The sequence below is a fragment of the Mobula birostris genome, chromosome 6, assembly GCF_030028105.1.
Source record: "Mobula birostris isolate sMobBir1 chromosome 6, sMobBir1.hap1, whole genome shotgun sequence".
NCBI classification, from domain to species: Eukaryota; Metazoa; Chordata; class Chondrichthyes; order Myliobatiformes; family Myliobatidae; genus Mobula; species Mobula birostris.
In genome coordinates, this window is record NC_092375.1 from 22,299,692 (window position 1) to 22,314,787 (window position 15,096).

At 43.1% G+C, this 15,096-nt stretch overlaps 1 protein-coding gene across 2 annotated transcripts in view; it reads left to right on the forward strand.

The window, feature by feature from the left end:
• The first annotated feature begins 530 nt into the window (after positions 1 to 530).
• LOC140199732 (immunoglobulin superfamily member 5-like) overlaps positions 531 to 15,096 on the forward strand; it is a 76,621-nt gene continuing 62,055 nt past the window's right edge. For both annotated transcript variants that reach the window (XM_072262209.1, XM_072262210.1), the window contains exons 1-4: positions 531 to 914; positions 8,605 to 8,683; positions 10,390 to 10,704; positions 14,333 to 14,632. In XM_072262209.1, coding sequence (XP_072118310.1) covers positions 8,638 to 8,683; positions 10,390 to 10,704; positions 14,333 to 14,632 — 661 coding nt within the window. In that variant the 5' untranslated portion in view covers positions 531 to 914; positions 8,605 to 8,637. The remainder of the gene's footprint in view (positions 915 to 8,604; positions 8,684 to 10,389; positions 10,705 to 14,332; positions 14,633 to 15,096) is intronic.

Sequence of the window (15,096 nt, forward strand, 5' to 3'; positions counted from 1 at the left end):
ATGATCACAATGAATGACAGTGCTGGCTCGAAGGGCCAAATGGCCTACTCCTGCACCTATTGTCTATTGTTTATTGTGTATCTTCTCTGGCAGCTCATTCCGGATAACCACCACTCGCTGGTGAAAACCATCTCTCAGATCTACATTAACTTTCTTCCCTCTTGCCTGAAACTTTCATTGCATTAAAGAGCAAAGCTGAGGATTTCATAACTGTTAAGGATGTTTTGATTTATCTTAAGACCAACAGTCATGTTTGAATGTAGTCATTGTGATACTGGAAGGAAGTTGTGAAGGTTGTTGACAGTAACTGAAATTTCTTTCATAATCTGTATCCTTGGCAACAGCACATTTGAAAAGCACTCAGTCCTTGGTTTTTCCTTTGTGGATTTCTAGTTAAAATTAAAGACATTATTGCATTTATCCCATTTTACAGCATTGGGAGGGGTTGCATTGACAGTCAGTAATGACGTGTGTGAGTGGATATTAAACATTAACGCACGATTGAGTTTCTGCAGACTTTGCCCTTTCACTTGGCCGTACAAATAATCCTTGGCTTATATCACGTCATGATAAGATTCAGTTTTTATACATCATCGGAGAAGCCTGCTAACCTAATACTTTAAAATTCTTTCCTGGTACAGAGTCTTGTTTGATTCCTTCTGTATGATATTTGTTTTTACGTGAAATTACCTTTGTTTATTCTGCGGGCTTCCTACTGTTGCTTTTACTTGCGAAGGTTGTTCTTTGGAAAACACAGGGCTTCTACTCAAGGTGCGTGGTTTATCATTCCTCGCTGCAAAGCCGGGAGGGCACTGGAAAGCTCTCGAATGAGTTGATGGAATTTCCTGTCCACGCTTCTTTGCAAATTGAGGAAAAGAACATTTTCTCTTCTGCTTAGGAAGACTATTAAACAGGTCAGAAGTACACTTCTCTCATGAGCTTGTCTCTGTTTGGAATATTGTTAACTCTTTAAAAAGAATGGATGGAACGTTGAGCCAGATATTTCTCGGGCCTTGGATGAATTTTGCCTGATTAACTATTGATCTGTGCCCAAAGCATCTGCTATTTTACAGCAGGCCTCAACACTACGAAGGCTTCACTTATTCACCTCTGGTTTATACTTTAATATTCAAAAAATGTGCAAATAGTAACAAGCATAAAACCAAAAGTAATTTAAATAGAGTTGTAGAGCACTATAGCACAGAAATAGCCCTTTGGCGCAGTGAGTCCATCAAATGTATAATAACAAACAACTAAACAAGGCAAAGCTCTGACCCTTTCCACTGGGGTTTGCCAATTCTTTCAAATGAATGGTTAAGTGCTTGTTAGCCAGTTTGAAAAATGAGGGGTGAATGTGTCGAACAAGAATGCTTAATCAAACTATATATATATATATATAAAACATACAACGTACATTTTATATATAATATGGATGGATCTATATATATTGTGCAATATAGATGGAACAGTCCCCGGTATTGCTCCCCAACTCTTCCTGCGCTACATTGACGACTGCATTGGTGCTGCTTCCTGCACCCATGTTGAGCTCATCAATTTCATTAACTTTGCCCCCAACTTCCATCCTGCCCTTACATTCACTTGCCCATTTCTGACACCTTCTTCTCCTTTCTTGATCTCTGTCTCCATCTCTGGAGACAAACTGTCAACCAATGTCTTTTATAAACCTGTTGATTCCCACGGTTATCTTGACTATACCTCTTCCCAACCTATCTCCTGTAAAAATGCTGCTCCCTTTTCTCAGTTCCTTTGCCTCTGCCACATCTGTTCCCAGGATGTGACCTTCCTTTCCAGGACATCTGAGAAGTCTTCCTTCTTCAAAGAGCAGGGCTTCCCTCCCTCTTGAATTGATGCCACCCTCACCTGCATCTCCTCCATTTCCCGAACATCCGTGCTCACCCCATGTTCCTGTTGCCTTGTCCTTGAGTCCCCCACATCCAACACATCATCCTCCGCAACTGCCGCCATCTCCAAAGGGATCCTAGCACTAAACGTATCTTTAGTTTACACTTCCTGCAGGGAATGCTCCTTCTGTGATTTCCTTGTCCATTCGTCCCTCCCCACAAATCTCCCTCCTGGCACTTACTCCTGCAAGCAGTCTAAATTCTACAGCTGCCCGTTCACCTCCTCCCTCGCCTCTCTTCAGGGCCCCAAACAGTCCTTCCAAGTGAGACTACGCTTCACCAGTAAAGCTCCTGGGGTCATCTATTGTATCTGGAGCTCCTGATGTGGCCTCCTTTACATTGGTGAGACCTGTCGTAAATTTTATTTAAATTCTGAGGGACTTATAGAAATGAACTTCTCTTTGACAAGGATTCCAGGCTGAACGTAACTGGTGACTTCATTTCCTCAGGCGGTGTCTCACTGAACTCCCTCCCCCACTACAGACATATCAGACTACAGACCAGAGACTGGATTGAGTTGCTTCAAACAGTCAAGTTCACCACTGCCCTTAACTTTTAGACTCTTTCCAAGGTTTAGCAGTGAGCGACAATTCCCATTTCTTCATTTCCTCAGGTGGTGAACCACCACCTGACAAAATGAAGTCACCAGTTACTCTTGGCCTGGAATTTTTGTCAGAGGGAAGGAATTAGAAACATAGAAACACAGAAAACCTACAGCACAATACAGGCCCTTTGGCCCACAAAGCTGTGCCGAACATGTCCTTACCTTAGAATTACCTAGGCTTTACCCATAGCCCTCTATTTTTCTAAGCTCCATGTACCTATCCAGGAGTCTCTTAAAAGACCCTATCGTTTCTGCCTCCACCACCGTCACTGGCAGCCCATTCCACACACTCACCATTCTGTGTAAAAAACTTACCCCTGACATTTCCTCTGTACCTATTTCTAAGCACCTTAAAACTGTGCCCTCTCGTGCTAGCCATTCCAGCCTGGGAAAAAGCCTCTGACTATCTCATGCTCAATGACTCTCATCATCTTATACACCTCTGTCAGGTCACCTCTCATCCTCCGTCGCTCCAAGGAGCAAAGGCCGAGTTCACTCAACCTATTCTCATAAGGCATGCTTCCCAATCCAGGCAACATCCTCGTAAGTCTCCTCTGCACCCTTTCTATGGTTTCCATGTCCTTCCTGTAGTGAGACGACCAGAAATGAGCACAGTACTCCAAGTGGAATCTGACCAGGCTCCTATATAGCTGCAACATTACCTCTCGGCTCTTAAACTCAATCCCACGATTGATGAAGGCCAGTGCACCATATGCCTTCTTAATCACACAGTCAACCTGCGCAGCAGCTTTGAGTGTCCTATTGACTCGGACCCCAAGATCCCTTTGATCCTGCACACTGCCAAGAGTCTTATCATTAATACTAAGTTCTGCCATCATGTTTGACCTACCAAAATGAAGCACCTCACACTTATCTGGGTTGAACTCCATCTGCCACTTCTCAGCCCAGTTTTACATCCTATCAATAACCTGCTGTAACCTCTGACAGCCCTCCACACTATCCACAACACCCACAACCTTTGTGTCATCAGCAAATTTACTAACCCATCCCTCCACTTCCTCATCCAGGTCATTTATAAAAATCACGAAAAGAAGGGGTCCCAGAACAGATCCCTGAGGCACACCACTGGTCACTGACCTCCATGTAGAATATGACCCGTCTACAACCACTTTTTGCCTTCTGTGGGCAAGCCAGTTCTAGATTCACAAAGCAATGTCCCCGTGGATCCCATGCCTCCTTTCTTTCTCAATAAGCCTTGCATGGGGTACCTTATCAAATGCCTTGCTGAAATCCATATGCACTGCATCCACAGCTCTACCTTCACCAATGTGTTTAGTCACATCCTTGAAAACTTCAATCAGGCTCGTAAGGCACGACATGTCTTTGACAAAGCCATGCTGACTATTCCTAATCATATTATACCTCTCCAAATGTTCATAAATCCTGCCACTCAGGATCTTCTCCATCAATTTACCAACCACTGAAGTAAGAGTTACTGGTCTATAATTCCTGGGCTATCCCTACTCCCTTTCTTGAACAAGGGAACAACATCCACAACCCTCCAATCCTCCGGAACCTCTCCCATCCCCATTGATGATGCAAAGATCATCGCCAGAGGCTCAGCAATCTCCTCCCTCGCCTCCCACAGTAGCCTGGGGTACATCCCGTCCGGTCCCGGTGACTTATCCAACTTGATGCTTTCCAGAAGCTCCAGCACATCCTCTTCCTTAATATCTACATGCTCAAGCTTTTCAGTCCATTGCAAGTCATCCTTACAAACGCCAATATCCTTTTCCTTAGTGAATACTGAAACAAAGTATTCATTAAGTACCTCTGCCATCTCCTCCGGTTCTATACACACTTTTCGACTGTCACTCTTGATTGGTCCTATTCTCTCATGTTGCTCTTCACATACTTATAGAATGCCTTGGTGTTTTCCTTAATCCTGTCTGCCAAGTCCTTCTCATGGCCCCTTCTGGCTCTCCTAATTTCATTCTTAAGCTCCTTCCTGCTAGTCTGATAATCTTCTAGATCTTTATCATTACCTAGTTTTTTGAACCTTTCATAAGCTCTTTTCTTCTTGACTAGATTTATAACAGCTTTTGTACACCATGATTTCTGTACGCTACTATGCTTTCCTTGTCTCATTGGAATGTATCTATGCAGAACCCCACGTAAATATCCCCCGAACATTTGGCACATTTCTTCCATACGTTTCCCTGAGAACATCTGTTTCCAATTTATGCTTCCAAGTCCCTGCCTGATAGCATCATATTTCTCCTTACTCCAATTAAATGACTTCCTAACTTGTCTGTTCCTATCCCTCTGCCATGCTATGGTAAAAGAGAAAGAATTGTGATCACTATCTCCAAAATGCTCTCCTACTGAGAGACCTGACAACTGACCAGGTTCATTTCCCAATACCAGATCATGTACAATTTCTCCTCTTGTAGGTTTATCTAAATATTGTGTTAAGAAACCTTCCTGAACACACCTAACAAACTCTACCCCATCTAAATCCCTCACTCGAGGGAAATGCCAATCAATATTTGGAAAATTAAATTCTCCCACAACAAAAACCCTGTTATTATTACTCCTTTCCAGAATCTGTCTCCCTATCTGCTCCTCGATTTCCCTGTTACTATTGGGTGGTCTATAAAAAACACCCAGTAGAGTTAATGACCCCTGCCTGTTTCTAACTTCCACCCACAGAGACTCTGTAGACAACCCCTCCATCACTTCCTCCTTTTCTGCAGCCGTGACACTATCTCTGATCAACAGTGCCATGCCCGCACCTCTTTTGTCTCCTTCACTGTCCTTCCTGAAGCATCTAAAGCCTGGCACTTGAAGTAGCCATTCCTGCCCCTGCACCATCCAAGTCTCTGTAATGGCCACAACATCATAGCTCCAAGTGCTGATCCACGCTCTAAGCTCATCCATTTTATTCATAATACTCCTCACATTAAAATAGACACATCTCAAACCATTGGTCTGAATGCGTCCCTTCTCTATCACCTGCTTATCCTCCCTCTCACACTGTCTCCAAGCTTTCTCTATTTGTGAGCCAACCTCCCTTTCCTCCGTCACTTCAGTTCGGTTCCCACCCCACCCCCAGCAATTCCAGTTTAAACTCTCCCCAATAGCCTTTGCAAACCTCCCCACCAGGATATTGGTCCCCCTCAGATTCAAGTGCAACCTATCCTTTTTGTACAGGTCACTCCTGCCCCAGAAGAGGTCCCATTCATCCAGATATCTGAATTCCTGCCTCCTGCTGCAATCCCTCAGCTACGCATTTATCCTCCACCTCATTCTATTCCTATACTCACTGTCACATGGCACAGGCAGCAATCCTGAGATTACTGCATTTGTGGTCCTGCTTCTCAACTTCCTTCCTAATTCCCTGTTGTCTGTTTGAGGACCTCCTCCCTATGTCATTGGTACCAAAATGTACCACGACCTCTGGCTGTTCTCCTTCCCACTTCAAGATATTGTGGACGCGAACAGAAACATCTCGGACCCTGACACCTGGGAGGCAAACTACCATCCGTGTTTCTTTCCTGCTTCCACAGAATCGCCTGTCTGACCCCCTAACTATAGAGTCCCCTATCACTGCTGCCATCCTCTTCCTTTCCCTACCCTTCTGAACCACAGGGCCAGACTCTGTGCCAGAGGTGCGGCCACTGTTGCTTCCCCCAGGTAGGTCGCTCCCCCCAACAGTACTCAAACAGGAGTACTTATTGTTAAGGGGGACAGCCACTGGGGTATTCTCTAGCATTTGCTTCTTGCCCTTCTCTCTCCTGACTGTTACCCACTTATCTGTCTCCTGAGGCCCCGGTGTGACGACCTGCCTATAGCTCCTCTCCATCACGTCCTCATTCTCCCTGATCGGATGAAGGTCATCGAGCTGCATCTCTAGTTCCCTTACCCGGTCCCTAAGGAGCTGCAGCTCAATGCACTTGGTGCAGATGTGGCCGTCCGGGGGTCTGGGAGTCTCCAGGACTTACCACATCTGACACCGAGCGCAGAAAACTGGCCTCACATACATACTTTCTGTCTGTATTGTAAACAGATAACTTACCTTGCCTCGACCCATTATCGCGGAAGCCCCATTGAGCCAAAGCCTTCCTACTCTGTCCCCCTCTGCTCGAATGCCGGCTCCTCTGGCATCCGCTCTGTAAAGCTGTCTTCTTTTAAAACTCTTCCCACTGTTCTCACTGGCCGATGTCCACGCACTTGCACAGTCGTGCCCCATTCAAACTGCTGAAGAAATAACCGTCACCTTTTCAATTCTGCTCGGTTTTAAACTCTTCACGCTGTTCTCACTGGCCAACCTCCATGCGCTTGCACAGTCGTGCCCCGTTCAAACCACTGAAGAATTCATCTTCTGGAAGTCCCCCAGAATTTAAATGATATTAAATACCCCTCATGATACGACAAAGTATTAAATACCCATTTACACTACACAAAGACCAGTGAGGGGGAGGGTGGTGGCCCACTAGGTCAGCAAGTCCTTCCTGGTCCATAGGTTCTGGGATTGGATATCCATGCAAGCAGGAATCGTGAGAGCAGGTGACGCCCTCAGTATGCCAGTCATCGAGTTCAAAGTTTGAGTCCTGGAATTTAGGGAATTTAGGGTAAGGAACGAGATGCCTGTAGGACACCAAATTAGATGCTTTTGTTCAAGAAGGGCAACAGGATTATGCCACTGATTGCGGGGCCAGCAAATTAAATTAATTAACTGCCTCTCATGATCACCTCTCACTCTCCTACACTCCCAAGGTATGAGCCTGTCCAGCCTCTCCCCATAACTCAGTCCTGGCAACATCCATGTAAATCTTTTCTGCACGCTTTCCACCTTTCCTACAGCAGGGTGGCCAAAACTGAACACAATTCTCCAAGAGTGGTCTCACCATCATCTTGCACAACCGTACCGTGACATCCCATCTTTTGTACCCGATGGCCTAACTGACAGTTTTCAAGAGAAATCATTATTTCTGTTAGTCTAAATGCTGCCTTACCTGCTGAACGTTTCCACTACTTTCTGTTTTACTTACGTTGATTGTGACATTATATGCTGTCAGCTACCGTGTTGGATGGGTGCCATGGTTTGGCGTTGGCTAGTGTGACGCTATTACAGATCAGTGCATTCCAGAGTTCAGGGTTCAATTCCGGCATCATCTGTAAAGAGTTTGTCTGCCCTCCCTGTGAACAGTGTGGGTTTCCCCCGGGTTCTCCACTTTCCTCCCACAGTCCAATGATTTACCGGTTAGAAAGTTAATTGGTTATTGTAAATTATCCTGTAATTAGGCAAGGGCTAAATAGGTGGGTCACTGGGTGGTACGGCTTGTTAGGCTGGAAAGGCGTGTTCCGCACTGTATTGCTAAATAAATAAATTTCCACACACTTGTTATTCCCTGTGTGGCCAAGCAGCAGAATCAATCCCTTTTCCCGTCTATTGTAAGGAGACTTGCGTCCACTGTTCCATATTTGTCTCCCACTCTATTTGTGGAGTGGCGTTTGTCCTGTCAGATTAACATTGGGTCATACGTACCCAGAACAGTTCTTGCGAGCACTTATTTATTTAGAGGTCCAGCAGGTTCAGCACGAGCCTGCACTGCCCAATTGTGTCTATGTGACCAACTAACCTGCTAACCCTTCTGGCTTTTGAATGTGGCAGGAAACTGAAGCACCCGGAGGAAACCCACACGCTCATGGGGAGAATGTACAACAGGAATTGAACCCTGGTTACTGGCGCTGTAATAGAGTTACGCTAACCATTATGCTACCCTACTGCCTATTTCAGTAAATACAAAATACTCTGCAGATGCAGGGGTCAAAGTAACACTCACAACACGCTGGAGGAACTCAGTAGGTCGGGCAGCATCCGTGGAAACAATCAGTCAATGTTTCGGGGCCGGACTTCATCAGGACTGAAGAGGGAAGGGGCAGAGGCCCTATAAAGAAGGTAGGGGGGAGGGTGGGAAGGAGAAGGCTGGTAGGTTCAAATTTTTTTCAGCTTTTTTCAGTAATATCACCAGTCAGAAATATTATGTAATTGAGCATTACTGTAAGTTACTGCAATAATTATTTTAACAATCCATATGTTTATTATTTCAGGCATCACATTTAACGTAAAATTCCTGGTACACCATGGTGGCGGTTACAACACATCTAGTACTGTTTAGCTTGTCATTAGGTGAGTATCCTGTCTATAGAGTTGTTTTCATAATACACTGCCGTAGTGAAATAGATCCCACCCACCCCTGAATGAAAAGAGTGGAGTTTTGACAACCATAGACTCAATTGGGTTTGTGCAGCGATCAAGGTTAGGAGGAGAGTGCTGGACACCAGCGTGTTGAAGGAGGAGGGGATGAATGAGAAGACATCATGGCAGAAGAGGGATCTGAGCTCTGTAGGTCAGGTGTGGGAGAAGTAGACAGAGGAATTAGGATCAGAATTAACAATGAAAGGAAATAGCTGGGTTGGGATGGAGGCAGCTTAGTGTAGCCCACAATGAATGTGACTCAATCCAGTGTTGCACTGGCGCCACCCTGTTGTTCCAGGAGTAACTAATAAAACTGGTCTACAAATGTTACTGGATCAGATCATCAGAACATTTGTGGGAGCTTGCCATGCAAAAATTGACTGCTGTAAATTTTGCCTTCATTGATCCAGTTTGCTTTGCATTTCATTGGCTGTGCTTTGGGATGACTTGAAAGTGACATGGAAATTGTCAGAATGCAACTGGATTCTTCAGAGTATCTCCTACCATCAAGTGCAGCAACACTAATCCTGTTCTTTGCTTATGACTGAGATATCATTTCCCTTCTGTTCTACATACTGGAATGCACCATTTCTTAACAGTTCTGTTTAAATTCAAAGCCATTATTTTTAAATAGAAAAATGAAGTTTAAGTTTCCCTCTTGCAACAGAACTAATGACCTAAATTGATTTGTGCAACACCCTTTCTTCAGGTGCTATTCAGACTCTAAGGATACAAAATGTCAGAAAGAAAGTCCACAAATATTGGGCAGATTATTTGCCATATTTTTCAATGGGGTAAGGACAGGCAGAAGGATTATTGTCCTGATACATGACCCAGATATTGATCTCTGAGGATCCATACAGGCAAGCCACTGTAATCCAGTCAGAGATGAAGACTTGAAGTCTAAATCACCAGCTTCTCTGGCAACACTGAGAATGAGAGAGGAGGATCATGGGAAGTGTGAGTCTTGCCCTTGAGGAGAGTGGTAGGTCTGGATTGGTTCAGAGTTCAACAGGTACATCCGAACAGCAGGAATTTGGCCACAGGCCCAATTCCAGGCCTCTGTATTTAAATAAGTCCAAAGTTCAATGTATATTTATTATTAAAGTATGTGTGCAGTATACAACCCTGAAATTTGTTTTCCCCACAGACAGTCCCAAAACAAAGAAGTTCCATGGAACTAACCCGTTCAAAGAAAAGCATCGAATGTCAAACCCCCTCCTCTCACATGCATAAAAAATGGCAACAACAAAAAAATTGAAAACACAGAATATGAAACACACAAAGCACATTTCTGTGCAGTTCAGATCAGTGTTCATTATCTGCAGGCTGCCTGATTCAAAAATCACCTAATAGTAGTAGCAAAAGTTTCTATTTTATTAGAAGTAGACAGCCATCCATCTGACATTGGCACCACTTCACAGGAGGCACACACTAGTAGAGTCAGATTCGCATTGCTTTTGAAGTCTCTATTGTATGATATCCAGATGCTGAGGAAAGCTTATTCATGCAATTGTACTGTTACAGGCTTGAAAGCCAAGAGGACATTGATTGCCAACTTTTTCCTTTCTTAAAAAATTTTTACAGCCATTTTTCTCGATGGTACATTTATGCTATATCAACTGTTTATCTTTTAGGTGTGTGTTTATCTACTACAATCATAGCAGGTCCAAAAGATGCCTTTGTTTTGCTTAACGCCGATGCTGCGTTCAACTGCACAGTGTCAGTACCTTGGAGTGTTATCATCTGGTTAATGGACTCGAGACCCATCCTTACTGTTGTAGGAGAAGGACCAATTATAACAGATCCTCAATTTGGGCAACAGAATTACTCAACTGAGACCACTTTTACTTCAGAACTTATCATCTCATCAGTGACCATGAAAGAAAACATGACCGTGAGGTGCAGTATCCAAACCGACGGATATAAAGAGGCATTTTTGTTTGTACAGGGTCAGTACTAATGCTTTAAAAATTCTGAACTTCATTCATGATTTGGAATCTGAGGTTGTTCTCTGCTGAGTAGAGATAATTAAAAGTTAAGAGACAATAGTGTAGTGGTTAACACAAGACTTTACAGAGCAGTAGAATAGGGTTGAATTCCTGTTGCTGTCTGTAAGGATTTGTTCTCCCTGTGACCATGGGGGTTTCCTCTGGGTGCTTCAGTTTCCTCCCACAGACCAAAGACGTACCAGTTGGAATATTAATTGGCCATTGTAAATTGTCCCATGATCAGGTTAGAATCAAATTGGGAGATTGCTGGGCGATGTAGGTTGAACATCTGGAAGAGCCTATTCTGTGTTATAGTTCAGTAAACGAATAAATAATAATAAATAAATATTCAACTCCCTTTGTTCAAATTGTGAGTGTCCTCAACAGGGATGATATGGAGGGCATCAATGATGACTATATTGGCGAGGGGATAGGAACAAAATGTTTATTTCGAGGCAGTGAATTGTTTGATCTGAAAAGCACCACCTGAAAGAGCTCTGGGGGAAGATTGTTGATGCAGGAGAAAATAGCACAGTAAAGGAAAATGATAAAAAGAGATAAATAAAAGACCAAAAGGTGTATTCAGAGAAGGTGTGAATGGTTAAATAAACATTGCAGTGTGTCCAGAAAGGCAGGCAAAGGTTGGAAATGTATAATTTTCTAATTTTGATGGTCAGTCCTCAACCTGAAATACTGCCTCCACATCCCTTTCCACTGAGTATATTTTCCCTTTTGTACTTCATTCTAATCTCTGTCATTTTCCTCTTTTTTGTTATTAAATACAAACATATGAATATGGAGCAGAAGATTCTCAGACTCTCCAGCCATTTTATAACATTGTGCACAGACTAACAGAAAACCACACTACGTGGGAATTCTGCATGACCAAGATTACCTTTGTGGTTTTAAAAGTACCTTTGAAACATTTTAAATGGTTTACAAAATATTCTCTCTTCCTTCAACTTACTATTAATCTCTAATACAATTTTGGTTCTTGCGTTCTTAACCCTTTATAAAATATTTTGACCTCTGCTTTAAGCCTTTGCTACATCTAATGGTTACTAGTGTCAGGATGGTTGAAAGACAATTGGCAGAATGAGCCTTGTGCCAGCCATTTGAGGTTCTGGTTTTGCGCTGTGACCAACTGCAGTCAATATTGTAAGCTGATGATCAAACCACTCTGTCATCTAATAGGATCAGAAGCTTCGAGCAGGAGATGTGGAAGGGAAGAGAGTCAAGACAGGGGTTACAAAGGCTATCTGACAGATCAAAAGAAATGCATCTTTACGGTTTTCTGTACATTTCAACTACTGGACCGAAGGCAATTCTTTCCAGTCTCGTCCTTGGTTTCTTTTCATCTTGTGTGCTTTGATTTTTGTCTGTTTCAGTTGTTCACACTCTTCAAGCATGCGAGGAAATGTTTTATCTTGCTTAGTCCTTTTTATTCACCTCTGCATAAAGTCACAATCATGCCTTTCCCAGAGGAGTAGATATGCAGTAGATATTTATGTTTCCAATGCTAGCTTGCATTGATGTATTATCTATAATGCAGCAAGGTGCTCAAGGAGCTTTGCGTGAATATTTTTAAGCACATGAACACTCAGCTGTACCAGAGTACATAAAGCTTGGTTAAGGAAATGAGCTAGTATTGAATTATGCTTGGAAATTTACTTTGATTCATTTTTCATTCATTGTAGACCTATAGTTCTCCACTATTTCTTGAAGGTTTATTACATCTTCTTTCATGAACATAAGCACAAAATGTGTTTTGGGACCAATTTTCTTATTGAATTTACTTTGTGTTATAGGTATATACACTCAGTGTTTACTTTATTAGGTACAGCTCATCGTTAATGCAAATATCTAATCAGTCAATCATGTGGCAGCAACTGAATATACAAAAGCATGCAGACATGGTCAAGAGGTTCAGTTGTTCAGACCAAATATCAGAATGGGGAGGAAATGTGATCTAAGTGACTTTGATGGTGGAATGATTGTTGGCACCAGACGCCGTGGTCGTAATATCTCAGTAACTGCTGATCTCATGGGACGTTCATGAGCAACAAGCAGACTTGAGTTTACAGAGAATGGTGGATAAACAAAAAAAAATCCAGCCAGCAGCTGTTTTAAGGGCAAAAAAAATGCCTTGTTAATGAGAGAGGTCAGAGGAGAGTGGCCAGACTGGTTCAGGCTGACATGAAGGCGACAGTAACTCAGATAACCATATATTATAAAGGTGGTGTGCAGAAGAGCATCTCTGAATGCACAACACATCGAACCTTGAAGTGGATGGTCTACAGCAGCAGAAAACCATGTATATACACTCGGTAGACACTTTGTTAGGTACCTCCTGTAACATGCGGCGGCAGGGTGGAAATATGTCTCTGCCAAAGGAGGTGTAAGGTGCTCTTTCCCTCCGTTAGCTTGAAGGCCACCCTTGGTCAAAGTGTAGCACCTGCTTAGTCACCCCATCTCCCCCCCCCCGCCCCCGATCAAGGTCACGTGAGGCCGGGGCAGCAGGTAGCGGATGGTCTGTATGAGCAGCCGGTGCATATCACAAGTCCTGGTTATGCAACCTCTGACATCAGGCAGACAATCACCGAAGAGCATTGGCAATGGTTGGGGTCACCTGTCTTGTAAGATACTACCCAGAAAGAGGCAATGGCAAACCACTTCTGTGGAAAAATTTGTCAAGAACAAACATTGCAATGGAAAGACCATGAACGCCCCACGTAATATCACATGACACATAATAATAATAATAATAATAATAATGTGTACTTTATTGATCCGGAGTGGGAAATTCTTTCATTACAGCAACAATATTTAAAACACACACTTAGCAGTGTGCAAACTTAACTAAAAATAAAGTACAAAACAATAATATACACCTCTGTCCACTTGGATGGTCTTGAAGCTGGGTATGGCAGCACTATGATGATAATGACGATGATATACCCAATAAAGCGGTCTCTGAGAGTATATAACTTATGAGTAAACTATGTATTAGTCCTTTAAGTACTGCTAGAGCTATAACAGAGAATGCGGCCATTTGACTCATCCCACAGCGCATTCCCACTGGTTCCATTCAATTATTCCTCTGCAGACTTGCACCTTATTCTTTTTCGCTTGCTTTCCAACTCCCCTTTCAGTTTTTTTTTGCCACTTTCTGTACCTACTCTCAGGGTAATTCAGCCTCCAAGTGCGCCTTTAGAACGTGGGTGGAAACTGGAATGTGTGTGGTCAAACCTCCAGACGAGAGTCAGTTTTGTTTTACACAAGGAGTGCTGGATGCATGGCGTGCACTGCTCTGCATGGTGGAAGAGGCAGATACATTAGGGACATTTAAGAGATGCTTTGATAGGCACTTGGACGAAAGAAGCATAGAAGGCTATGTGGGAGGGAAGGGTTAAATTGATCTTGGAGTAGATGAAAAAGTCTGCACGACATCCTAGGCCAAGGACGCCTGCACTGTGCTGTACTGCTCTATCTTCAGTGTTCTATATATATATTTGTTAAACTGAATGGCAAGTTCATCACTGTTAAGACAACACACAAACCAAAATCCCTGCTCTTATTCTACTCACAGTTGACGGATCTCTATATTTTGAGAAGATGATCTCATCTGTTGTGGTAAACCATGCCACGGATGTCGTCTGTAAGGCAGAAGGCTGGAATCCTGCACCGACCATTAGTTGGAAAAATAATGGAACAATGGTTGATTCGAAAATGTACAACACTACCATTCAACAGTCTTCAGAAAATCTCTACAATACCATGAGCATTTTAAACCTGACTCTTAGTGCTAATGCCAAGATCATCTGTCTGGCTGAGATCAAAGCTCTTCCTCAGCCTAAATCTGCTGAACTATCCATCACTGTGAAACCATGTAAGTATAGTGCTTTGTGCATTGGGGTGAAGAAGGGCTTATTTAATACTGTGATTTACTGTTAGTCTCAGAGATAAGAGTTATTTCAATCCTAGTCTATGGGAAGGTACTGCAGATGGATAACTGTCGTATAGGGAATGGAGTATTGCAAGGTATATCTCAACTTTGTTTCCTGGAGAATATGGTACTAGATGTATCTGCTGGTGAGAAAAAAAAACAATATTGTTTACCATACTGGCCTGGACCAAGGATGTGAAAGCCATTAATCATTCCTCGATTCTGATTAAATGTTTTGTGGGGGCACAATAAATAAAGACAGGATTAGGTTCAAACTTCCTGACATTTATCTGCTGAGTCCTCTTCTGAGGAATGGCTTCTGAAAGGGACCACTGGTAGTTCACAAGAATCCACAGAATGACTTTGGTGGCAAAGAAGATAATTGTATAAACTTATTTTTTAACTTT